This window comes from Talpa europaea (assembly GCF_964194135.1).
Source record: "Talpa europaea genome assembly, chromosome: 7".
Lineage (NCBI taxonomy): Eukaryota > Metazoa > Chordata > Mammalia > Eulipotyphla > Talpidae > Talpa > Talpa europaea.
Genome location: NC_140074.1, coordinates 106,001,424 through 106,029,191, shown reverse-complemented (window position 1 = coordinate 106,029,191; position 27,768 = coordinate 106,001,424). Strand labels below are relative to the sequence as shown.

The 27,768-nt window shown below is 37.0% G+C and overlaps 1 protein-coding gene across 1 annotated transcript; it reads right to left on the bottom strand.

The window, feature by feature from the left end:
* Window positions 1-26,699, bottom strand: TAF15 (TATA-box binding protein associated factor 15; the record flags this gene model as incomplete). Its single annotated transcript, XM_084237946.1, has 15 exons — window positions 1-689; window positions 811-899; window positions 1,015-1,096; window positions 1,752-1,844; window positions 4,148-4,277; window positions 5,565-5,674; window positions 6,853-6,885; window positions 7,518-7,552; window positions 14,273-14,393; window positions 15,607-15,800; window positions 18,805-18,904; window positions 18,989-19,073; window positions 19,157-19,208; window positions 20,640-20,679; window positions 26,693-26,699. 15 exons carry the CDS (start codon window positions 26,697-26,699, stop codon window positions 1-3), a joined length of 1,860 nt encoding a protein of 619 aa, XP_084094072.1.
* Window positions 26,700-27,768: the final 1,069 nt, after the last annotated feature.

Below are 27,768 nucleotides of genomic sequence, written 5' to 3'. Positions count from 1 at the left end.
TCACCTTCCTCCCATTTTGCCTCCATAGCCGCCTCGGTCTCCTCCATATCCCCCGCCTCGGTCTCCTCCATAGCCACCACCACTCCTATCTCCCCCGTAGCCTCCACTCCGGTCTCCACCGTAGCCACTGCCACCACCACGGTCGCCTCCATAGCCCCCCCCACTTCTGTCTCCTCCGTAGCCTCCTCGTTCTCCATAGCCACCGCGGTCTCCTCCGTAGCCACCGCGGTCTCCTCCATAGCTGCCGCGGTCTCCACCGTAGCCGCCTCGGTCTCCACCATAGCCACCTCGGTCTCCACCATAACCACCTCGGTCTCCACCGTAGCCACCTCGGTCTCCGCTGTAGCCTCCTCGGTCGCCACCATAGCCACCTCGGTCTCCACCATAGCCACCACTCCGGTCTCCTCCATAACCACCTCCTCGATCTCCATAGCCACCTCCACGGTCACCTCCATAGCCGCCGCCTCGGTTCCCACCATAACCACCTCCTCTGTCCCCACCATAGCCACCCCCACTTCTGTCTCCACCATAGCCACCCCCACTTCTATCTCCTCCATAGCCACCACCCCCGCTTCTGTCTCCACCATAGCCACCCCCACTTCTGTCTCCACCGTAGCCGCCTCGGTCTCCGCCTCTACCCCCACGACCTCTGTAGCCCCTCTCTCCACCGTAGCCTCTTCCCCGGAAATCTGCAAGGTAGAAATGCAAACCAATCAGGCCATTAGAATAATACAAAGCCTTCTTAATGCTAGCTAGAATATAAATACTACGTAGATGCTATTAAAAGGTTGGCCCAAAAGGCTGACATACCTCCACCTGAGGGACGAGAATCCTCTGGTCTGGGCTCATTGCACTGATTGCAAGAATTCCTTCGAGCAAAGTTCATATTTCCACATGACCTGAAAAGGGAACAAAAATGTTCCTCATTAGTTTCCAATGGATTCATAAACCCCTCTTGCACTCTCCAACCCCAATGCCAACTGCAACTCCTACCAAAGTAAAACGGATACTTACGGATTAGGGCAAACCCAGTCCCCACTTTTGGGGTCTCCACCTCTCCCCTGAAAGCCTCCTCGGCCTCTATATCCTCCACGGCCTTGGGGAAGAAGTGAATAATCATTAGCAGATGTTAATAAAGCAGAGGAAAGCACCAGATGAAAGAACTTTGAGCAAGTGGCCATCAGTAACTGAACAATTCCCCAAAACTAACCCTTATGGGTAAGACTCCAGGATTCCTTGATTTCAGGGCTTTACTTAGTAAATGCAAGACACGTAGAAAAAGAGCCCAGACACAATCACAGTGCAAATAATGCAGTACAAAGTGCAAACCCACTACCTATAATACTCTCCTTAGTTTAAGAATCTCAGTAACAAACATTTAAGTCAGGAGACATTGCAAATTTAAGGAATTAGATCCAAGAGAAAAGAACAAGATGGCAATAACTGAATAGGGGAACTTACAGACCAGTCAGATTAATTGCCGAATTACGTATTATTTAAACAATTACCTGCTGATTTCCAGGTGAACAATAAACCACTATATAACTTTCCAGAGAAATTTCTAGACCCTTCCTGCCACTTCTTTCTGAGAACTATTATGACATTTTATTTCCCTAATCTATTCAGTACCCACCCAACATTTAGAAGGGACAACACCTAGGGAGAAGATGAATTAATAGCAAGTTCACACAATAGGGTCAAAATATGAACTCAAATTTAAACCCTAAGTCTGTGAGCAACAAGTATCTTACCTCGCCGCCCTCCTCCACTTCCACCTCCTCTCATGAATTCAGGTCTTCTGGTAGCAAAGGACACTTTAATGATGTTGCCATGGAATTCTTTTCCTAAGAAAAAAGAAAGGCCTTTTGAAGAACTGCTACTTTACATCAGTACCTCTCAATAAAAATATAAAACTATGCAAAAATGAAAAATAATGTAAAAAATATATAAAATAACGTAAAAAAAATAAAAAATATATATATAAAACACGGAATTTTTAGTCTTAGAGGAGTAACAGACATGTCCTCAGAGAAATTCAAACTAGCATTCCAAAAAGTCATAGTAACAATGCTAAAACATGCCACAATCCACTGAATAGAGCAAATCTGTCAGCTACTGACAAATCTCACTTCTTACTAAGCAAAAAAACCCACATTTAATACTTTCATACGGAAAAAAACATGAAATGTGTGTAGTATGCTACCATATCTGTGTGCACATGTGTGTATAAACATTGCTCATAAATACACTGCCTACTGTGTATTTATGTGTATTTACCTCCTGAGAGGAGATAATTGTTTTCTCTCAGGAAAGGAAATAAAAATCACTGAGTGTCAAACGTGGAAAAGAAACTCATTTTTTACAATATAGTCAGCATTGCTTGAAACTTTTTTTTAACCACTTGAAATATCGTTAAAAAAAAAAAGTGTGTACATATGTAATTATATGTATGCACACATATAGATATACGTTGTGCCAGAGTCTTAGAGCTAAGAATTAATCTTTTTACTTTAAACAAGAGAATTGACAGATAAAGAAAAGATACCTAAGCATTTGTAAAATAATTCTAAATCCAGGAGCTTTATCTCCCTGACCAAAACCCTAATCACTGTGCCTGGCAATTTTCCATGTTAGATGGTAGCCATAACAAGCACATAGACATAGGAAGCAACTCATGAATTAACATTTTAAATGCTATAAAAAGATATGTAAGATGTGAAATATAAAGTTAGATTTAAAAGGTTCATAGGGGCGCAAGGGGTTAAGCACAGCACTATCCCCAACTGCTGCAGCACGAGTCCGTTCCCCATGAGCTACCCACATGGCTTAGCAGACCTCTCCCATCTCTCCTGCTGCTCCCCTCAGCAGTTTACTTCAGTCAGTCTGCCTGTTCTGTTCCCCACTCTGTCTCTGGTGAATCCTCTCACCCCCTGCACCTCTGGCCTGTACCCCAGTTCTTGTACAAATAAATCTCTTAAAAAAAGAAAAAAGAAGTTCCCAAAAAATTTAAAAATAAAAGGCTCATATATCCCGTGGCCATCGCTTCTCGGCCTTTTGGCTAAGATCATGTGTATATCCCGTGGCCAAAACGCACAATAATTTTTTTAATGTATCATGAGCAACAGAAATTGCTTTGTGATTCCCAGAAACTGGGGGAAAAACAAAACAAAACAAAAAAGCAAGGAAGAATAGATCTAACCTTCATGAACAAGGTGACAGGATCTGATGGAATAGTACAAAAAGACAAGTATGGAGGTGAAGACAGACAAGCCATCACAAGCACATCTTTAAAGAACTAAAGAAATGCAACTATATTTTGGAAGACACAGGTGTAATCATCTTGAAACTGCAAAGGACCCCAAGTGTCTGTGAATCAGCATAACTAAATACTCTAGAAATAGGGAAGCCAGGATGAGTTAAAATCCTAACTCTGACACTTAATCTGTGATCCTGGAAATTAGCTTCTCTGTGCTTCAGTTTCATCATTTGTAAACTGTAATACTAGAGCCTATATTTCATGGGGTTATTGTAAAGATCAAATTGATTTAATGCATGTAAAGCCCTTAGAACTGTCCTTAGCACATAAACCACAGTAAACATATAGTACATATTAGTTATCAAATTAGGGTACAACAAAAACAATGAATTTGCAATTAATATGGAGAAATGATTATTAAAATGTTAAGAGAAAAAATTATGAGACAAAATTACATATGGAATAAAAAAAGACCAGAAGGAAGTTTACCAACAAATATTATCAGTCGTTATCTCTAAGTACAGGAGTATAGGACTACGGATGTTTTTACCTTTCCATATTGTCTTATTTCCATAGAGGGAAAAGTCTTACTATTTCTTCTAATTTGAAGGTAAATTAATCTGAATTTTTAAAAGACTATAGAATTAACCAGACCAATCCTCTACATCTATATGAGGGTGGCCTCAAGCCTAAAGCATGATTTAAGGAAATAGTCTAAACAAAGAAGACCGCTTGTCTCATTTCTAAAGGTATATAAAAACCCTATTCTATATTCTTAAAATATCTACAACAGTAAACATGAAAATAAGCAGTTTACCAGAACATATCTGACTTCAAGATTAGAAAACATTAATCCAAACTGTATATTGAAACTATAGGAATGAGGTTTACCATCAAACCAGTCAATGGCTGCCTTAGCTGAAGGAGGGTCATCAAATGACACTGTTGCCTCCCCTTTAGGTTTCCCTGTATCCTTGTCTGTGTATAGATTTATCATTGGTTTTCCGGTCTTCTTATTTGTCTGAGGAACAGAAAAGTTTGGTGTTGGCATTTTAAGAAACTCATAAAGATCAGGAATCATAAAGATAATTAAAGATACATATTTTTAAGGAATTCATACATTCATACAATAATATGCAGTAAATAAAAAGTGAAGTTATCTGTAACTTTTAAAAAGAAAAATTAAGATACATTTAAATGAAAACCAAGCTATAAAAAAATGACATAAAGAATACTGTTTTATAGTTTCTTTAAACCTACAAAAAAGGGAGACATTTCATGTAAATATAAATACTTGTAAAACACTTTTTAAAGGGTTAGGAAAAATACCCAACAACAACAACAAAAAAAATCAATAGATCACCATTAAGGAGTACACACTAGATTTGGCTGGGACAGGAATGGAAGACAAGGAGAATTTTTATTTTATCAGAACTGTGGGATTTGTGTTACATATTTCATGCATAATTAATCTCTTAAAAATTTTTAGCTTCCTGAAAAGGAAAAATAGCAGTAAGTCCACAGGCAACAGAACAGAATAATTGCAAACTTATTTCAGGCAAATGCTACAATGTACTACCACACTACTCTAAACGCTTTCTAGTGGAAGAGATGAAATAGTACACAAAATACTTAAATAAACAATAAAGTTATAAAACTTTGGGCCAACATGTAGCACTGACATTTAATACCAAAATAAAAAGTTGTTAGTAGCAACATGAGTTTGCATAGTTTGGCATTACAGAATCTATAAAATGTTCTCACAATCTTATTTGGGTCTCAAAATTTCAAAAGTTAGGCATAATCTACTGTTAGAGCCCTACGACTAAAAGCTAAAGCTGTGGAAGACTGTGGAAAAGTAAAAACAAGCAAGGAATAAAATTTTCATGTATTATTTAGCAAATTTAGCAAAAGTTGACAGACATAGGTGAGCATATATATCAGGGAATTTTAAATGTCAAGACTTACTGGAACACAGGTTTATTATGTTAATTTATATATCTCAATGAAAAAAACAGCGCTATCAAACAGCCACTGCAGCACAAGTTCAATTCCCTGGGTGGCCAGAGAAGTGACCTACATGGCACAGTAGACCTCTCCTGTCAAGCCCACTGCTCCCCTCAGCACTGTATTTCAGCAGATCCACCTGTTCTGCTCCCCACTCTGTCTCTGGTGAATCCTCTCACCTCCTCCCCCACCTGCACCTCTGGCCTATATCCCAGCTCTTGTAGGTGTAAATAAATAAATCCTTTAAAAAAAAAAAAAAGTTAATGAGATTTTTCAAATGTAAGCCATACTTTTTACTCACCTTGATAATTCCTATTTGTTTAAAGAACTCCCCTACTTGATCTGTAGATACACCCTCCCCAAGTCCTTGCACAAAAATTGTGTTGTTATCTGAATTATCAGATTCTGAATCTAAGAGAAAAAAAAATAATGGTTAATTTTATATATTCCTTGGTTTTACTACATCCTGTTTAGTAATCAAAAACAGTAATTTCTTGTCCAATATTCAACTGTTTCTATGACCAGAAGGAAAAAGGACCAACATAAGTAAAATCTTATATAAACATGCAAAGTGGTCACAATAGTTATTTGGTAGTAGATCAATTCTTACAATTAAACTTCAGGTAAAGTGGATCAAGTCCACACTGTGTGAAATACAGAGATCAATTAAGGGAGATCTTACAACTCTCTCTTCAGAGTCAAATACTAGACTAAAGTTCATGAAGAGATAAAGAAAGTTAGTATAAATTAGCATTCATTTCTTTGGAGAGCTTTCATTCTTTGACTACTCAATACTTTTAAGGCTCTCTAGTAGAAAATTCCCCAAATCTGACATTTTGGACTTTCAAGCAAGCCAAGCAGAATTGCTGGTTTCCCATTCATTGCAATAAGCTTTGTATATACCAGAGGGTAGGGCACCTTGACACACACCTTACCTTACACGCACACTTTTGGATTAGTACAACAAAGTAAGAAAGATGTACAAAAATTCAGTCCATCAAGGGATAATTCAGAAATTGCCATCCATATAGAATACTTTGGCATCTTAATAAAAACAAAAGTTCTGATTTCAATATATTAAAATTTTTTGGTTCAAATAGATTTTTAATCTCTAAGTCCTAACTTTCAAAAAGTTCCATGTAGCCTTTAATTTCTTTTAAAAATAAAAAGCCACATGATTTTAGTGACCTATGCCCAAAGTAAGACAATTTTTTCACATATAAATTCAGGTTTCTTAGGCCCACTAATCCAATATAAACATTTTCTTAAACACAGCTTTTCTAATTTCCCAATGATACCAATTCTCTCATTAAATCTGATTTGTAGTAATTAAATAAATACTAACAATAAAAAATAAAAAGTAGAGCCAGGAGAAACATAAACAGCAATTTTCCCCAGCAAACTTTCCAATCAAGTCCACTGGATTTTTTTGGTGGTATGTATTTAAAAGTGAAGTGCCGTGGTTCTGACAGCACTTACATTTAAATCTTCTTCCTGTACTAACTCCTCCAAACACACATTTTTCCCTTGAAAAAATGGAAAACTAACGTTTTCTTAACTACAAAGTCACAAACTATCATAAGCCTTACCAGCATCTGGTCTGGGTCCATAATCCCTGTGACCTAAGGGAAAAGAAAAGAAAAAGGAAAAAAACTATTTAAGGCAACTCATTAGAAATAATTAAAAACTATAATAACCAAGACATGAAAAGTCAGTATTTGAAATCCTTGAAAGTCAACCATAACTGATTTACAAAGTAACTGTATAATTATATTTTATTAAAAGTTTAAGAATCAAGTTGTCATTATTTCCTTAAACTTGTCCCAGACGGCACCCACCACTTTGGCATTATGCTAATATCACTTTTGTTAAGCTCTGGTTGTGAAGGCTGATTGGAAAACCCTAACAATTTAAAAGCACCATGTCAGCTACCTTTAGTAAAAATCATACTGCCAAAATCCAGTGAAGGTCTCATTCATTGGTCACCACAGACTCTTTCATGCAAATTCACTGTGTAGAAACCCATTGGTCTATTTGAGATCAACTCTGGCTTTTTAATGTTTTCTTTGATATATATGTGTATATATATGTGTGTATATATATATATATATACATATAAAAAATTTTTAAGCACACAACACACACCAGCCTCAACAGAGTAAGAAAGGGTTTTAGACTGCGTCTACGGGATATTGGTGGCTTTTAGATTTATATAGCAATTCCACTGAAACATTTTGGGATACTCAGCACTTACCACCAAAATTTTTGAAGCCACCGCGGTCACCACCACTGCAGAGGAAAAATTGAAGAAATGATTTCTTCCTTAAGTCTCTAATGTGCTGAGCCCTGGGCTCAATCTACACTTAACTGTCACAAGTAGAGCACCTAGGAAAACAGTAGCACCTCTATCTTTCCAATAAATTCCATTTCATAGACTTCAAAATGTTGTTTTCACAAGTGTTTTCCCAAGATCTATTTCCACAAGGGTGCCTTCTAGAACACATCTAATATACTTAAAGAACACATCTAATATACTTATTTTAAAATGTTCCCAACTCTGAAAGGGGTACTATTACTATTAGCTAAAGGAACAGCATGTGGAATGCTGAATTACAGCAAACATTCTGTCCTGGGGGATTTTTTTTAACGTGACAAAAAGGGAAAAAAAAACTAGAACAATAATATACAGCAAGGTTAAGATTTGATAGCAAAATGGGAGAGGTAAAAACTTGAATACCAGGCTCTATTGTGATACCAAATAGTAGGTATTATGAGATGGAAAAAAAAAACTGAGGTACAAAATATGCACAAAATTAAGTCTGAATGAAAGTAGTCTTAAAATTTCAAATCACTCAGAAATCTGACAAAATGAGCACTAAAAAAAAAAAAAAAAACTATAACTTAAAATTGCCCTCCTATTCCATACGACTATAATATACTAGATTTCACAACATCAGAGCTACCAAGGTTCGTGCTGCCAACAATTCTTCATACCACATCAATGAATAGATCATATCAGAGACAGAATGCAACATAGTCCAATATTGCAGCTTCCCACAAAAAAATAGTTTGGACAAAGCCTCTGCCAGATAAATCAATGGTCCTTATGTGCATAGCTTGAAGTAAGAAATCTAAAATCGCTCTTCAAAAATACCCATGTATTTAGAAGTTAGTTTTTCTTGGCTGAATTAAATTATGCTCTAAGATCCATGTGCTGACATGGAAATAAAAACATGCAAAGTTTTCAGATGGATATCTAATCTACTACTACTAATCTTCTATTATAATCCAAGAAACTAACACCAATATCCTAATCTCTTCAATGCTTTAAGACCTTTGCCTGTGTGATCACATTACTGTTGATGACTTTTGTGAACCATCCAGAAAAAAAAAACACTGACTAAATGAGAAAGCATTCTTCCTTTATAAATCTATTCTAACGATGTAAAAAAATTTCCCCTGGCAACCCACTTACGTACAGACACATCCATCTAAATTTGCTATTAATTTTTGATTAATAAGAAGCCTAAAAAAGAGATTAAGACTATTTCAAGGCTCTAGAGGCAATACATAACTCAGGTCCTTCACACACATATAGTTTCCTAGTGAGTCTCTAAGACCCTTCTTTCAAAACAGTACCCAAGTCATCCCTACGCTTCTAAATGACCTGTATTTCACTGTAATTCTTTAAGAAAGGGAAGTCAACAAAGTTCTTGATGTTAAACTACTGAAAATATAACCACTAGAAACCAAGATATCTTAGGTTTCTTCAAAGGTGATCATTAGGACTCCACAAAATGAGAAAAGAACTAAGGAAAATATTAAGCTCACATTCCCCTATGTCAGGAGGTTAAAGTCCTCAGGATAAAGTTTTTACATAGGAATTTTTCACAAGTGTTCTTATGAAAATTTAAGACTTAAGATACCTCATAATTGTTTTGCTGTCATATTAACCAAGTACCAAACTGTTTATCTGACCACAATAGAGGGAAAATAATGCAATTTCATATATCAGCTAGTTCTTAAAATTTCTATTCTGGCTAGCAATATAAATATAACCCTAAAAAATTTTTAAGAAGGATATACCCCAGCAAAATAAAAGGGATATAAAACAAATTACATTTGAATCAGCTATATCTTCCTATTCCTTCATGACATTTTAAGTTTTCTTTACTGAGCATTTCCTTTGAAAACATAGCAGCTGATGATTTCAACACAATAGCATAAATATGGAAACTGCAGAACGCGTTTGAAAAATTACCGGTCTTCAAATTAAGAGACTCGAGGTATAGTTATAACTATCACTAATGTATCTTGAAGATTTAGACAAGAAAATAATCTCCCTTTTAGCTTCCTCTTTCAGAAAATAAAGAAGGTTCGACTACCCTTGCTATTCAGAGTGGTCCATGGAAAAGCTGCATAGGAGGAGCCTGAGAGGCTTCTCAGTAAGCAGGATCTCAGGCTTTACCTCAGAACTACTGGATCAGAATCTGCATTTTAATAGGACCCCCAAGGAATTTATATACACATGAAAGTTTAAGCACTGGTTTAAATGATCTGTAATTCTATGTGAAGCTTTCAAGTTCAACCATTTTCTTCTTATTAGGAAATTCAATATTAATTATAATTCCTTATCAGGAAATATTACATAAATGTAATAAATAAAACCTCAAGCAGTACTCACTATTAAAAAACTAACAGAAGATGGAACTGTAGTTAAAAATCTTTCTTTCAAACTTGCAGTCAAGTTACATGTCCCTTTCGCATATACTAAGTGAAGGACTCCCTAGCAAATTAAGAACACAAAGGTATGTGAACATCTGAGTCAAGATGTTGCACAACAAATGTGTTGTCCTCCCAGAAAAAGCAAACTTGTACACATAAAGAATTTCTGAAGTAAGGACATTTTTAAGGTGAGGAATTTTATTAAAGTAGAGACATAATATGCATTAGGAATGGCCCCCTACAAGAAAACCAATTGTATATTCTTCATTTAATCTTAGCCAAAAGGTCAAGAAGCAATCCAATTGTATATTCTTAACTCAAATACAGTAATGTTTGTCCCAAGTTCAAAACCACAGTGAGGAGCCTACCTTAATCTCTGAGGGGTTCTCTCAGTAACAGCATTATATATTTAGAGGAAAAAGATAGATTATGTCTCAGATAGTTTCAAGAAAGAAAAGGTTCTTTGGCAGAAATTTTATTATCTTTAATTAAAAAAAATCTAAAACTGCCAAAAAGCAAAAGATCAATATAGGCAGCTATATTCTCAGAAAATTTAATATCTAGAGAAAAAAAAATACTTAGGTAAAAATTGGAAAAGCTTAGTTATTAAAAAACTACGCTGGGCTTGAGTTTTGTAGTTAATCTATAAGTTTTGGGGTATGAAGGCTAATATTAACAAATGTAAATGATTCAATAGACTGAAACACCATTCTTAAGTAGTTATAATTATGTTTATTTCCTCCCACATCTTTTATGTGTGGAGTCAATTTACTAATATCCCAGGATGCCAAGAATCTATCACTCTAAAGCTGCACTGACCAATCTGATATTCACCAGCCACATGTGGCTCATTTGAAATCAGGGTACTTTAAATTGAGATGTAATCTAAATGTTAAAAAAAAGGATTTCAAAGTCCTAATATAAAAAATTGCACACCATCTCAGTAATTTTTATACTACATGATAAAATACTTTGGATATATTAAATATGTAACTAGTAAAATTAATTTTAGGTGGCCTCCCTGGTGGCGCAAGGGTTTAAGCACAGCACTATGAAGCAATCCGCAGCCTCTGCAGCACGAGTTCCATCCCCCGCCGGCCAGAGAGCAACCCACATGGTACAGCAGACCTCTCCTGACTCCCCCGCTGCTCCTCTCAGCAATGTATTTCAGTCAATCCACCTGTTCTGTTCTTCACTCTGTCTCTGGTGAATCCTCTCACCCACCCACCCCCCCGCATCTCTGGCCTGTACCCCAGCTCTTGTATGCATAAATAAATCTTTTTAAAAATTAATTTTAGGGTCTCCCTGGTGGCGCAAGAGTTAGTCTCAGGGCTATCAAGCTACTGCCAGCCACTGCTACGGTCAAGGTCAATCTGTACAATTCCTGGCCAGGGAGCTAACCCACAAGGTACAGCAGACCTCTCTGTTGCCCACTGCTCCCCTCAGCAGTGTATTTCAGTAGATCCGCCTGTTCTCCTCCCCACTCTGTCTCTGGTGAATCCTCTCACCCCCTGTACCTCTGGCCTACACCCCAGTTCTTGTATGCATAAATAAATAAATCTTTTTTAAAAAATTAAATTAATTTCCAATGTGGCTACAAGAAAATTTTAAATTACATACATGGCTCACATTTGTGACCCACATTATTGTTCTACTGGGCAGCACCGTTCTATATTATCACAAGAACATATGCACCATTTCAAAGGAGCTGATCAACACTCTGGTAAGACAATGACAGTCAAACGTCAAGAAAACTTATTTTAGGTCTGAGATATTAAGGCCTGAAACAGTTACTTTGATGACATGCTAATAATGGAACACAATTATGGATTTATCACAATACTGAAGTTAAAAACACTGACAAAATTTATGGTCTTAGCTTCTAAAACCGAAAGAGGTCAGTGATCAATTTTAGATGACAATTAGAAAGTCAATCTTTTTTGCTTCAATTACTTTTTCAAAAGTTTCCCTATAGTCACTGCAAGATTCACATTTCTCTCCATATTTGTAAATTTGACAGCTTCATTTTGGTTTGAATTTTCCTCCCAGTCATGCAATCATAAAGCCTACTAAGAATTCCTATCCTTTAACACACAGCCCACCTTCACCTTCTTTAAATATAAACCCAACTAATGCCAGGTATTCACCAGTCTGCAAAAGATTATTTTCAACCTTGCTATTTTTAAGTAAGATGATTAGAAACACAAATGGGAGTGTTGATGAAGACTAACAAAAAATGTTTGGGCATTTGGTACTTAAATGCAAAACCAAGTGTGAAAAAAAAATCTTGAAACTGGGCGCTTATATTCAAATTCAGAACACTTTACCCCTATAAATAAGCTAAAAAGCACATCTTGAACAAGGTATTATTGTGACACACAAAAATTATAAGAACTTCATTTTCAGTACCCATAAATGAAGCGTAACTGAAGCACAACTATATTTATGCATTTATATATTGCCTATGGTTGCTCTGACACTCAAAGTACAGAGCTGAGTAGTTGCAAAAGAAACTGCATGGCTTACAAAAACTAATTTATTATGTGACCATTCACATAAAAAGTCTGCCAATGCAATATACAGAGTAATCATTCATATCAATTTCTAAAACACCCTATTTATTGGTTTGGGGTGGGTGGGTTGGTACGGTATAGTCAGCAATTGGACAATACTCCTTCCCCAATCCTACCCTGACTTGAATCAAATAGTGGGCTTCTGCATAAGACTGTTTGAAGAAGTGCTAAAACTAAATTTAAAAAATTGAAAATCAAAAACGTAATTCATGATTCAGTATCTGAGCCAAAACTTAAACTGAAATACTTTGCCAACGTTATAAAAGTGTTTAAAAATGGGATTTTAGGAACGGTAAATATCCTTTATTAGGAGGATCATTTGGGGTCCTTTCAACGCTGATTCTAAGATAAATCACCTCTGAAATATGAAAACATATTTTTAAAGATTCCTCTACCCTCCTCCTCTTGAAAAGTGGGATTCTATTATTCTAAGTTAGACACTGTCATAGTTTCATATATCAATTAGGATATTAATTGTAACTTGTTTATGAAAAACATTAAATTAGGATGTAGCATAAAATACAGATTCCAGGCAGCCAGTTATCTAACAAATTAACTGAAAAATGTTAAAATACCTATCAATTACCTTATTTGGGAATCTGCTGGAGGAAGGAGGTTATTAGGTAGAGGAAGCACCATGCCACTTTACCTTGTACATTTATATACACATGATGGCAGACTGCTCTCTTCAGTAATGAAGAAGCACACAATGTATTTGTTTTACCTTAGTAAATTGACTGTGGCTATCAATCAAAAGACTTTTAATGTTCAAATATTATAAAAATTTATCAAATGTTTAGTTTGCCTTAAAATCAAAGTACTATACACTAAACATAGAGAAATATAAGTAAATGAGATCAAATCCCTTGAAGAAGTAACAGTGCTGTATGTTGTAATTTGTTTTGTTTATTGGGTCACCTCAGTTAAGAGGCCACTGGTTATTTCAGTTCCCAAGGAACTGTATATTTTACAACAAATTTGCAATCTGCAAACTTCATTTGAGGACAATTAATGTCAGCTTCTTTCTTATTCTTATTTTTAGTGCCATAGTGGTAAATTTACAGATATATTTACAGATAATTTTAAAACCAGCTTTCAAAATATATGCCATAAATAAATGTCAAAGGCTGATAATATTAACAATGAGGGGGTAAAAGTTGAATTAAAAAGCCATCCCTTTTCCACAGCTTAGTCTAGACAAAATACACAATGGTATATGATGTTATGTTGATTACTTCAATAATTATTTACTTAAAAAAGGGACAAAATAGTTACATAAAATCCTCCATTACCAACCCTACCTTCATGCTGCTATTGCCTCCTAATATTTTCCAAGGGGATTAAGATTTAGAAATAGCTTTCCTATCTTCCAATCTAGAATTAACTTACCTTTTTTAAATTACATATATAGTACACCTGGATTTCCCAGAGTTATCTTTTAAAGGAGTTTAGATTCTATAGCTCTGACAGGAAAAACACAGTTAAGTGGCTTAACCACAAATATATAGGGGATTTTTCTCCTCTGGTATTTACTACTATATAGCACATAAACTGACCATCACCTACTCTGAGGTAATTTATTTGACATCTTAAAAATGCAAAAATTTTTAATTTCTGCTCTCTTCTCTACAACATCTAAAATAGATGCTATGTTACCCAAAAAAGAAAAAAGAGAGGAAAGAAATGTAGATATCTATATCTAAATACTTACCTTGATCCCATCATAGGACCTCTTCCATCCTTGTCATATCCCCCACGCCCTCTACCTCCTCCCTGTGACCCGCCATATCCTCTATTATCTTCTCCATACCTACTCATGTCACGACGGTCATCTACAAAAAAGAACATGATACATAAAAAAATTAATGACCATTTGTCATTTCTGACAAAGGCATCCCATAACATAATCCTAAGTGGCTCTTTAGGGCACATATTATGTCCTTTGGAAAATGGCACATGTGCACAGAACTCAAATGCAAGTCATCAAAAAACCATCTGGAATTTAACGTTTGAGAACTGCAGCAGTGTCAAATACTACTCTGCTGGTGATGGAGAATGATGAGTTAAAAAACATCAGGTACAAGAACCCCAATAAAGATGAAAAGCAAAACTTCAATTTTAAAAGTTACTCTCTATACCTTAAATATATTTAAATGTAAAGCAAGCACAGACAAGGACTATCTGGATTTTCAATCTGAGATATTCAGTGAATGAGCTTTCTTTCTTTTTTTTTTTTTAAAGATTTATTTATTTATTTATTTATACAAGCACTGGGTACAGTCAGAAGCGTGGGAGGGTGAGAGAATTCGCCAGAGCCAGAGCAGGGAGCAGAGCAGGCAGATTGAAGCACACTGCTGAGGGGAGCAGCGGGCGGCAGGAAAGGTCTGCACGCCACGTGGGACCCTCGCTGGTGGCCGGGGATTGAACCAGCAGCTTCTCAGCCCAGTGCTCAACCGCTGTGCCACCAGGGAGGCCCTCAGTGAATGAGCTTTCCACTTTATATTCATTTACTTATTCATCCAATTATTCAGCAAATACTTACTGAGTGCTTAATAGAGACAAAGCAACACAGGTACAAAAATGAATTAAGACAGAACGTTTGCCCTTGAAGCATTTATTTTCACTGCAAGGACAGATTTCTAAGTATCAGTATGGGATGATGAAAATGCTACAGAAAATAAGAGAAAAGAATAACTGGTCCTTCTTAGATGAAGTTAGAGAAAGCTAGTATATAGGGTCATAATTTCCCCAAATCAAGTATAATACCGCTACCAAAAGAACTAGTAGTAGCAGCATTGTCAAATGATCAAAGTTGACTATGACAACAAAGGAAATTCATGTAATCAGCCATAAAAAGTCAAGTGACCATTTGGGAGTCTCTAGAAAAGTGCATAAACAGAAATGGAATAAACTAGGTTTGATAGCCATGAGAGAGCACCCCAAATGTTCACAAAAAGGTAAAACCCTGTGTGGGTCTTTTAATCCAAAACTCACCATACAAATACTGAGGAAAAAAGAAAAATAATAAATGTCAGTATATCTTACCTTGTGTGTGGTGGCTATAATTTTCCCTTTGTGAATGGTAGGACTGCTGGTTTTGATTATAGGAATCATGCTGCTGATCATAATTTGAATGCTCGTCATATGAGCCTTGATGCTGATCATAACCTGACTGCTGGTCATATGAATCTTGTTGACCATAGTTTGACTGGTCATATGAAGGCGCTCTTCCACCTTGGCTAAAGAGAAATCAAGAATTTAAGAGATTTTGTAGAAAGATAATGTTTACCTCTGCAAGTTAACAGAGATGAGACAGAAATAAGAGGTCTGATCAGCTACATATAAACCATATTTAATACTACTTTCTCATGGGAATCATATAGCTGTTTTTGCTACAAAATCTTATCACAAATGGAATGACCTACAAGGACTTCACTATCGTTAAAGAGGTGCCACTTTATGAGAAAAACCACATGCCACCTTTGAAAACTACTAAACAAAAAAATCACCATGGTTTTTACCATCTTCTTGAATTAAAAATAAAGTTAACGTTCCACAAAGTACAGTATGTCCTATTCTTTAACAAATACGCCACAGGTGCTGACTGAACCCTTTTAACAGTTATATTGAAAGGGTAATTATTAATTTAACAACATTACCTCATAATATTTTTGTAACTATTTTCTTGGTAGTATCTTTAGAACCTACAGTACATTCTCCTAAATATTTTCAATGATAGTAAAAATTAGGAAACAGTAATAAATCATCCAGACTTTAAGTCTTTTGAGTTAAAGGGAGAAACTGGCTTTGTGATACCATTTTTTATCCTGAAAAGTCTGACTACTAACTACTAAGATTGTTATTCTATGATCTCTGGCAATTCAAAAAGAAAATTCTAGTTATGTTCTGAGCAATATGACTATTAAATACCTGCTCTCAAGATGGGAATGCTGAAAGGAATACTTAATGGATGAGTTCTAATGTTTACTTAAAAAAAGAGAACAAAAAGGTCTCATAATTTAATAGTCACATCTTATTCTATATCAGATTAGAACAGCTAATAAAGTATGCTCCCCAACTCACCACAACACAACAATGGTCTTAGATCTACCCATATGTAAGTCACACTTCCAAAAATGCACTCTTATTTATAAAAGGATTCTCCTTAAATTTAAAACTAACAACAGGGTTTGAAGAGTTAGTTATTCCTTCTAATGTAACATTACTTTTTCTTCTATTATTTCCTTTATTTATTTTGCATAGAAGAACTGGAATGTAGGCCAGGGGTAGGAGGGGGTGAGAGATTACCAGAGACAGAGTGGAGCCAAACAGGCAGATTTACTGAAATTCACTGCTAAGGGAAGCAGCGGGCAAGACAGGAGAAGTCTGCTGCACCTTATGTGGGTTAGCTCCTTGGCCAAGGATCAAACTCAGGCCATAGTGGTGACGGTGCTGAGACTTAACCACTAGGCCACCAAGGAGGCCCTTTCTTACATTATTTCATACGTTAGTACTCCACTTTGCACTTTTCAAAGCACATTCATATCTGTAAGACTAATATTTTGAATTCACAATTTGTGAATTTGTGAATTCACAAATCTTTCCCCAATGCTTCTATTTTATGAATTTCATTTGAAATAATCTTCACTGCAGAGAAAATACTCTTGATCTCAGTTGTTGCCTTTTTATTTTTTTTTTAAGATTTATTTACATACAAAGATTTATTTACATGCATACAAGAACTGGAGTGTAGACCAGAGGTGCGGGGGGTTAGAGGATTCTCCTAAGACAGAATGGGGAGCAGAACAGGCAGACTGACTGAAATACACTGCTGAGGGGAGCAGCGGGCAAGACAGGAGAGGTCTGCTGCGCCATGTGGGTAGCTCCCTGGCCGGTCGGGGATTGAACTTTGTGCTGCAGAGGCTGTGGATAGTTTCACAGTGCTGTGCTTAACACCTTGGCCACCAAGGAGGCTCCAGTTCTTGCCTTAACTTTTAAGATGTGTAATTTGACAGAATATGTAATCTTAACTTCACATCTCTTAAAATGGGAATTATTGTTATTACAGTAGTATTTGAAGCTCAATTAAGTGAGATAATATAAAAGCATTTCACAAAATATAAAACACAATTTTTTTTTTTAAAAAGCAAGATGCCATTATTAAAATTAGTATCAAGTATGGGATCTTCAAATTGGAAAATTTTTTAATTTCATAAAATTTGTAAACTATTCAACTACCTGTATTACAAATAAAACATATTCTAGGGTATCTGATATATGTGGGGAGTTTTGGCACTTTTTTCTGTAATAAAAAGTAATACATGGGCCTCCCCAGTGGCGCAGTGGTTGAGCGCTGGGTTGCGAAGCTGCCTGCAGCCTCTGCAGCGCCGGTTCGATCCCCGGCCACTGGCGAGGGTCCCACATGGTGTGCAGACCTCTCCTGCCGCCTGCTGCTCCCCTCAGCAGTGTGTTTCGTCAGTCACCCTGCTCTGCTCTCTGCTCTGACTGGTGAATTCTGTCACCCTCCCATGCTTCTGACTGTACCCAGTGCTTGTATAAATAAACAAATAAATAAATCTTAAAAAAAAAAAGTAATACATTAAAAAGATTTAAAAATAGGAAGAGAAAAAGGTAAGCATTGAGAAGTCTAATTTGATAGGTAGGTACTTTTAAAAATTTAATCTAAGGTATAAAGAAGATGTCCAGGGCCTCCCTGGCGGCACAAGGGGATAAATCTCAGCACTATGAAGCTATCAGCAGCCACTACAACACGAGTTCAATTCTGGCCAGGGAGTTGACCCACATGGCACAGCAGACCTCTCTTGTTTCACCCGCTTCTCCCCTCAGCAGTGTATTTCAGTCAATACACCTGTTCTGCTCCCTACTGTCTCTGGTGAATCCTCTCACCCCGCCCCCAACCCACCGCACCTCTGGCCTATACCCCAGCTCTTGTAGGCATAAATAAATATTTAAAAACAAAGAAAAAAGATGGCCAATCTTTTTAACATTTAAGTCGTGTTTATATACAGCTAAACAATAATTTTACAAACAACACATTCTAAGAATCAAATGACAATGCTGTCAATTTCCACATTCTTAAGACAAAACTGTGAGATTCATACTATTGCAACTTTTCAGGAAAAAATATTTTGTTAAAGCTAGGATTTTTTTTGATTTGTTGGTTTAATACACCAAATGTTATTTCAATGCCCGACACGCTCAGTACTTTTACTGTTTCCTTACTTTGATGGTTCCGTGTTTTGCTGTCCTTGGCTATTGTAAGATTGCTGGCCGTATGAACTCTGCTTCTGATTCTCGTAGCCACTGTAAGACTGTGAATAACCTAAAGATTGGAAGGACATACCATTTAGCAAAGGTTCTGATTTTCTTAATTTCTGAAATAGAAAATTTAAGAAACCAGTCTAACCTGATTGGCTCTGTCCATAACTGGAGTAGCCACCATAGTTCTGTCCATATGAGGAATCTGCCGCTTGCCCATAACCAGAATAGTTCTGAAATTTAGGTAAATACAAGTTTTGTCACCAGCTTATGATAAAAATAACTATTTAAAAATACAATTTATATTTTAACCTACTTGTGGTGCTTGTCCATAACCTTGGTTGCCTTGATTTCCATAGGAAGAATAACTGTAAGATAAAAATACACTACTTGAAAGAAATGTGCTAAAACTTAAATGCTTTTAAAGAAGTCTATCTTCATTTTAACTCAAATACAAACTTCTTTTCTGATAAACTGTCAAACTGCTTGGCTCTTATAGTCTAAATCACAAGGTGATAACCAAAGACTCTTAAAAACATAAAGTCACGCCTAGACTTCCTGAATGTAAAACACCAAAAATTTTGTTTTGACAATCTCCCACAGATAAACAAAACTTCACCAGAGCTAGAAAATCCCAAGAGAATTATACTTGGGGCAGGGAGGTACGGGGAGGGGAGGGGGGAGGAGTAAGGAGAGTGACTATATGGCAGCAAGACCCATAATAAATATCTGAAACAGAAAATGATGGCCTCTTAAGTTAGCATTTTAATCAATTTAGCTATGTTTTGACAGATTAATTTCTCCTACCATTTACCTTAAATCTGTCTTCAACTTCCTAAAAAAAAGCAGTGTGGCACTAAAAGTCAAATTTTAATGCCTCAGTAATTTAGGTATGTATATCTTCAGAGTACTATCATAGAATGAAATTATACTGTATCCCAAGTCATAGCAGAGCCTGAAATGGAGTAGTCTGTTATTGAATGAAATAACAAATGTACATTCCTCAGATTTGAATTTAATTTTATAGCGTGTAAGGTCTAGCAAGTCAAAAACAAACTTTCTGAACACGTCAAAAATTAAAACATTTACATTAGTTTCTTTTTAGTATTTTAGAGGTTATTACATGCTAAAAGAATTTAACTTTATAAAATACTTCTCACTGAATAAACATTTGCTAGATGCCTACTATGAGGTTAGCACTATCTTATGAAAAGAAAAGTCAAGTCAGTTTTTATGATGCTTAAAATCTGATGACAAGAGATACCTGACATTACTCTGAATATACTGTACTGAACTGTAAAACATTTATGTATAAGTTGAAGCCTACATTTATGCTAAGAGTAGCCTATTGCATGCACACATTCACATAAAACAGAGTTTCCATTGTAAGCATGGTAAGGAGTTTGTAGAGCTTCAAGAAAATCTGGTCTGTGAAAACCACATTAGTATATTATATACAATAAAAAATAAAATGTGTTTTTTCCTAATTATCTGTTACAGTTCAATTTCTTAAATCCTTTTAATAAGGATTTTTTTTTAATTTCTGAAAGAAAATATAATCTTTACAATACTTAGAGGATGTGTTTTAGTCTCTAGGGGTTATCTATTTTTCACTGATTCTTTAAAAAAGAAAGAATGTTTTATAGCATGTATATATAGAAAGGCTGACTTCTCTGTGAGAAGTAAATATTTAACTCTCTTAAGTCAATCAGATATCAAATCTCAAGAGGGAAGCTTACATTCATCTTTTTCTCAGTTCTACTTTCTCATTGTATTATTCAAATGTATATATACTTTACCTTTGCTGCTCACCCCCGGACTGACCGTAACTTCCAGAATCTAAAACACATAAAAGGAATTTTAGATCTTATTTAAAATTACGCTCCCTCAAAGACTGACTTTAGCTCTTACAGATGTACTAAGAATGTATCATATAAATACAAAGAAGGCAAAATTAGAAGTTAAAAACACACTGCAAGAAGAAATCTGTACAAATAATACCTGCTTTTTAAAATAACTACATCTTTTGACAACTCTATTCTACAATCATGCCCTGATGGTCACAAGAACGAAGTGAACCAGATAAAACAATCAGTGGAAATCCATTCTTTTAACAAAAACTCTAGTTATCCTTATATGCAAAAAGACATCTGTTAAAATTTACCAGGACTAACAAGGGAGAAGACATGATTCTAACAAGACAAATCCCCAGAATTACATTTACTTGTGTATCCTCACCAGCCCAACATGTACACCATTCCCCTGTACTGGGTTGCTTGAGCGATCACGAGCAACAAAAACATTCCAAAGACTGGTTAAAAGCAGCTAAGTTACTTGTTTAACCACACTTTACTGAGCTTTTTAGGGCCATGGCCAGTTGGTATATGAATTTAATGATACCTACACTCATTGCTCCCTTTTTAACAAGAAAAACTACCAAGAGAAGCATGAATTGAAAAATGTCAAAAAAAAGAAAAATTCAAAATGTCAGTTATATCAAAATTATTAAGTTCAACCTTTAGGCTTCTACTCAGTCAAAAGAATAACCTAAGTTCAATAGTTATAAGAAAAAAGAACTCAAATACTCTCTCAACTGCAAAAAAAAGACTGAGTTTCAAACTGCTAACCATCAGGCTCAACCTCATCCAATCTGAAATGAAACTTGTCAAACAGCTCTGAAATCCCACTAAAAATCTTATCAATATAAATCTGCAATACAAAAACACTATCACTGATTGTTTTAATGACATCAAATTTGCCACGCGTCTGCAGTATAGAAGATCCCCAATCAGACTAAATATGATTTTTAATTATAAGAATACTGAATGAAATGCTGACACAAACTACTTCCAAGTATGAATGAAATAAATTACCTAATATGAAAAAAATTAAACATCACTGCCATAATCTTGACAATGACTATAGATTTATAGCTAACAACCAAATAATAAAAATAGGCAAAGGATACAGAAACTGGATCATAAAAGAGATTAGACACATTTATCAGAAACTGGTAAGAGGGAAGGAAATACATGACTAACACTTAAGATATCCTGGGGATGCCTGAAGTCTTCCATTAAGCTACATCCCAAGACCGTCCGACGCCGGCTCTCCCAGTAACATCATGGAATCCAAGATCTCAGCATATTCCTCTGGCTCAGGCAAAATTCTAAGTATACAAGACCTAAATCATGTGAGTCTGTCTGAAATCTATTAAGTTTTAGTCCTTAATTATAAGCCAGTTTTCAGTTCTAAAATCTGACTTACTTAACTGATTTTAAAAGTCCTAAAGATAAAGAAATGAGATACTGGCCAATTAAGCCTGGCCTTCAGATACTTGAGTGATGAAGTTACGGCTGTTTTATAGTCATCAGAAAAAAATCAGTTTATAAATATTATTTATGAAATTTCAAACTGCTCATTCTAGTTGACACTTGAGACTTCTCTCTTGGACCCATGAATTACTTAGAAGTGCTTCCAAATAGAGTATAAGGTTCTCTTGTTTTTGCCTTCTAATTACATTCCACCGCAGTTAGAGAAGGTACTTTCTATATTATTCCTGGTATTTGTTAGGATTTGCTGGGGTTTTTTTACTTTCCCACCTTGTTAAGTACTTTTATTTGTGTAAATATCCCCTATGCACTTGAAAAAATTTTTTTCATAGCTGAAAGAATTCTCAGTGTATGATGCCTGTTAGCTTTATCATTCCTATTCTTACTAATCCTTGGTCTGCCTGATCTATCAATTGGAGGTGTGTTTTTTAAATTCTTAACCTTAGATTCGCCAACATCTTGTATCTGTTTTGGTTCACTTCTATATTTTGAAGCCACACTGTTAGGCACATAAAGTACAGATTTCTATCTTCCAGGTTAATTTCCTTTTAACATTACATTTAGACTATCACTAAAATATCCACACTGTTTCACTGCTAACAACTTATCATCCTTTGGGTTTTTGCCTGGTTAGCCTTTTTTCATCTTGATACTTTCAACATTATTTTTTGAGTATATCATTTCTGAACATCATTATACATAGATCATTTTTCCCAAAAGTGAAATATTTGTCTTCCAACTGGTGTTTTAGTACTTTAATTATTGTTACTTTTTATTTATTCCTACCAACCTAAATTGGAATTTCCATTTATCATCTTTCTTTCCCACAAATTGTATCATTTTTATTCCTTATTTTTCCTCTCTATTGCTTTAGAAGTTACACTTTTAATTTCTGCTTTTTCAGTTACCATTCACAATTTAATGATTATATTCAATTTTTAACATAAACTCTTGACAAAGTTCAAAATTATCTTCAACCTCCTTTAGAATTTAAGAATCTTAATACTCTAATGCCAATCACAGCTTTCACCTGTCATTTTGCTTCCATTTTTTTCCCTGCACCTTCTGCTTCCACTTTTTGAAAATCTCTAAATATAACCACTCTAATCTTTAATATTCCAGTTGATTTGATTATTGACATTTGTTTCCTCTATGTTGTTTTTGCATTCTCATTTTCCCCTTCTGAATTTATTCATTCTTTTGCAAAGGCCTGAAAATGGTATTTATTTTTATTTGTATAAAAAATTCAAAGTTGATGGTTGATTTCCCTCAAATTTTCAAGGATCACCTCATTTTCCAGATTCTTAAAACCTCTAAGAAGTCTATGAATATTACCACTTCCCTATTCCCTCCAGATTTGTTACTATTCTTTATCTGCAGTTTCATATCAATTTAATTTGAATTTAATTTTGGCTTGAGACTACTGCTTGACTTAAAACATCCTCAATTTTGAAAAATTCTCAACTATTAGTTTTTCCCCAATTTCTGCTTCCTGAACTCATACTAGATGTGACAGGAATTCTCAACTATCTTCTGTGTTTCTTAATCTTTCATTTTTCATCTTTTATCCTTCTGAAATATGGATAATTATATCACATTTATCTTCCACTTCACTAAAGACTTGCTAGGCTTATCTGCATTTCAATTTATTGATCTTTTCCACTTAAGTAAATTAGACTTTGTTCTTTTTCAAATGTATGCGGTCTCTCTTCATAATATCTCGATTTTAGAAGTGATCCCTTAAATCCTTTATAACTTAAAATACCTTATTGTCTTTCAGATTATCTTCTAGGAATTCTAATTTGGTTTGCCACTTATTTTTGTTGTTTCCTGGAGTCATTTCAACTTTTCACTCTATTTTCAACTTTTGCAAGGCATATTCCTTGTGACCTAAGCTGTTAAACTGCCTCCAGAAATCTACTAGGAACCCCAAAATTACCGTTCAAAACCAATCCTTATGTTAATTTCTTGTCTTAAAGTAGGTTTCCTGGACCCCATAACTAGTTAAATATACACCCAAATTTTACTAACCACAGGTCCACGGTACAAATTCTCAGACTTGTTTCCACTCAGGGTCCAGGTTTCCTTGTTATCTCTATGCTGGTGTAAGACTTTTCCTAGTTTATTCCTTCACTGAATACAGTCTTTAAACATGTATGTAAAGGTCTCAGCTACCACTAAGGTAACAGGCATTACCTCTTGTCCTTTCACAGTTACCTGGGCAATAAAAGCCAAGTCTCTAAATGATGAGACCTACACCCTCCTCTCCAGGAAGCCACCAAAGTTAATTCTACACCTACCACACTGGCTTTTACTTCAGTTTGGCAGCTAGGATTTGCCCTTTCTTTTTAGTAATTTCTTGCATTTTTAGGCGTTTGTAGATAGAGGATTTTAAAGCTATCATGCCTTGCCATGTTGCCACAGTGAGAATTATTTTGACATTTATATGTATAATTTATACTAGACTTGTAATTTTAACTGGAAAGGTTTCATAAAATTCACATTCGTAAACAGTATTTGAATGCCTGATTTACAATATCTGTAATTTTGATTTTCTTGATTAGTGTTTATATTTTATTAGGTTTATAAGTTTGCCCTGTCAGACAGCTGGTGTGGTTAGGTCAATTTAACAGATTAAATTGTATAAGTGTGTCTGAAATGTTTAAAGAACTAATTATGTCGTTAGTTGTTTAGGGGCAGTTTACCGTTAAATTTATTAGTTTAAACATTCATCAAAGAACAAGTCAAAAGCATTATTGTTTTTATACAAAGTCAAAAAAGCATTTTATACACATATTTATAAATAAACTTAAAGATTCTAGCTTTAAATGGCTTAATTCAGAAGCGAGCAATATTTAACAGTTTTCACATGAGAAAGTCAATCTCAATATAAAAATATTTGCATTACAAAGTGACAAATAGCTGGCATTTGATGATTTGTAAATCAGTACTAATGGTCAGATCAGTTCACACACATGACACACTAAAAATTGACAAGGAGTACACCCCTAAACGTTAACTTTCCACAAAAGCAACACAACCCTATATATAAAAATAAGCCACCACTTCATACCAATAATTATGTTAAAAATCAAGAGAGTCCAAAAGTGTTCTTAGTGAGTATAAGCATTGAGACTTGGTAACTTTCTCCATGAAGGTAGGAGACTCTTTTATTTTTTTAAACCACGATGGATTACACAAGCTCCTGACAATGTACTTCTAGAGTTTTACCAACCTCATCCCAGTGTATGCACCTGACAAAAGATATTCCACCAATGTCTACTTTGGGGTAAGAAATTATTTGCTGTTTGGGCAAGAGTTGAAGAGAAATTGAAAGAAATGCTGAGCAGCTACTAGCCTCTTAGAGGGAAACCCTCTCTCCCAAAACACTGATATTCTGGCACTTCAACTTCAATGTGAATCACTTAAGTTTTTCATTTTCTGCAACCAGTACTGCTAATGTGGTCACATTTTTGCATCCTTCTACAAAAGTGGATTACTTCAGGGAGGGAGGTCATTTTACTACTAACAGGTTCTCCCTTTCAAAAACTGTCAAGACTGCCAGTCGGGTCTTTGCAGCTTGTGATGTAGTCCAACACCTGAGGACCGTGTATGATTAGCTAAAACGGCTCAATCAAGAGGACATTCACCCTCCAGATTTTATATTCTGGCTTAGCAGGATCTGAACTGGTGGGCCTGGAGAGACCAAAGCCTCTTTTCCTCTTCTACACAACAGGGCACTTCTATCAACTGAAGTGCTCCACAGAAGACTGCCTTTTCTTTGGTCTGCATTTTGGAAGGTAAACGCCACACGTGCCTAGAGGGGCCTACAATAACAGCAAAGGCTCCCTTTCCAGCTTCGCGAAGGAGACCAACCAGAGGGGGCGAGAAGATTGGCAGAGAAGGGTGAAGAGGAAGTTGAATTCAATGGAAACACCCCCACTTCAATCCTGGGGGTTACTGCAGAGAGCATGCCGGATCTCGCGTAAGGCAACGTCCTTTGAAAGGGCTCCCGGAGCGTGAAGGCCCCCACCTGATGAATGGGTGAGTCAGGAAGGCCCAGCTCCACTTCACGGATGGGGAAACTGAGGTACGAGGCGGCGAGATGACTGGCCCGAGGCCTCGCTGAAAGATCTGAGGCGGAGCGGAGAACCAGAAGCACCGATTCTCTCAGGCTGATGCTCTAATCACGGGCTCCCCCCGCCCCTAGGATGGCGTAGACGGCCTCCGCCCCCCGATTTACACACCCTCCCCCGGGGGCGGCACGTCTCCTCAGGTTCCAAGGACAGGGCCGAGAGACACAGGCGCCCGCGGCGCTCCCGCCGAGATTTGCAGACGGAGAGCGTTGGGAGCGTGCGTCCCTCCAGTCCAACATGGCGGCGGCCGCGGCCGCCCCCCCACCCCCAGCCTCCCTCAGGGCCGGAGGCGCTCCCTCAGGGCCCTCCGGTGGGCGGGAAGACGGCCCCACCCCGCCAGGCCCCTTCTCGCTGCTGCCGCTGCTCGCTGAAGGAGTCACCTACCCGACATGACTAACGGCCGCGGAGCGGGGCCCCCAGAGCCCGCCGAGAACAAGGAATACCAGAGCCAGGCGGCGCGGCGGCCGGAGCTGAACTGAAGGCGGCACGGCGGGCTGAGCCCGACTGCGGGCCCGCGGCAGCCAATCAGGGCACGGCGGGCGGGACCACCGCACCACGGGAGGAGGGGTGGTTCTGTACTAGTACCGGCCTCCGCCCCCTGAGGACTTGAGGTTCCCTCTCTGTTCACCCCTCTGTGGACGGTACCATTATTGAGAGGGAATTGTGAGGAGAAAGTACCAAGGCGGCCATTTGAGTGGGGGAGGAAGCTGAACTACTCGCTGCGTCCTAGTGACTGTCGTATTTCTCCCTGTACGGGGGCCGGCAGAATTTGAAATCGGGGAGCACAAGAGAGGAGAGCTGGCAAACACAGACTATTTGTTGGCAGAGACCTTGCGCCCCCTAATATTTCGAATGGTATGCCCTAGCTCGCTCCGCTTTTGCTGAAGAAAGCCGGAGCCACCCGGGGGCGTTCGGAGTCGACGTGCTTGGGGACCGAAAGCTCTGACACCTGATCGCCTTCGGTTTGCTGTAACTGCCTTGTCAAATAAAAAACGCACGACGAGATGATACTGGAACAAACGTGTGCATTAAAACGAAATCACACACATGTGGATTTGGGGGGGGGAACACTGAGAGGAGTGTCGAGCTTTCGCTTTCAGTGCTATATTAATGTTAACTTTAATTGCCATTTTATTTTTTTTTAAGATTTATTTTTATTTATACAAGAGCTGGGGTACAGGTCAGAGGCGCGGGAGAGTGAGAGGATCCACCAGAGACAGAGTGGGGAGCAGAACAAGCAGACTGACTGAAACACTGCTGAGGAGAGCAGTGGGCGAGTCAGGAGAGGTCTGCCGCGCCATCTGGGTATCTTCCCTGGCCGGCCGGGAATCGAACCTGCGCTGAAGAGGCTGCGGACAGCCCCACAGCAGGCGCTCAACCCGCTGCGCCATTGGGGAGGCCCACATCATTTCATTTAATTCTCACAGCACACTGATGAAATATTATCCCCACATTACAGG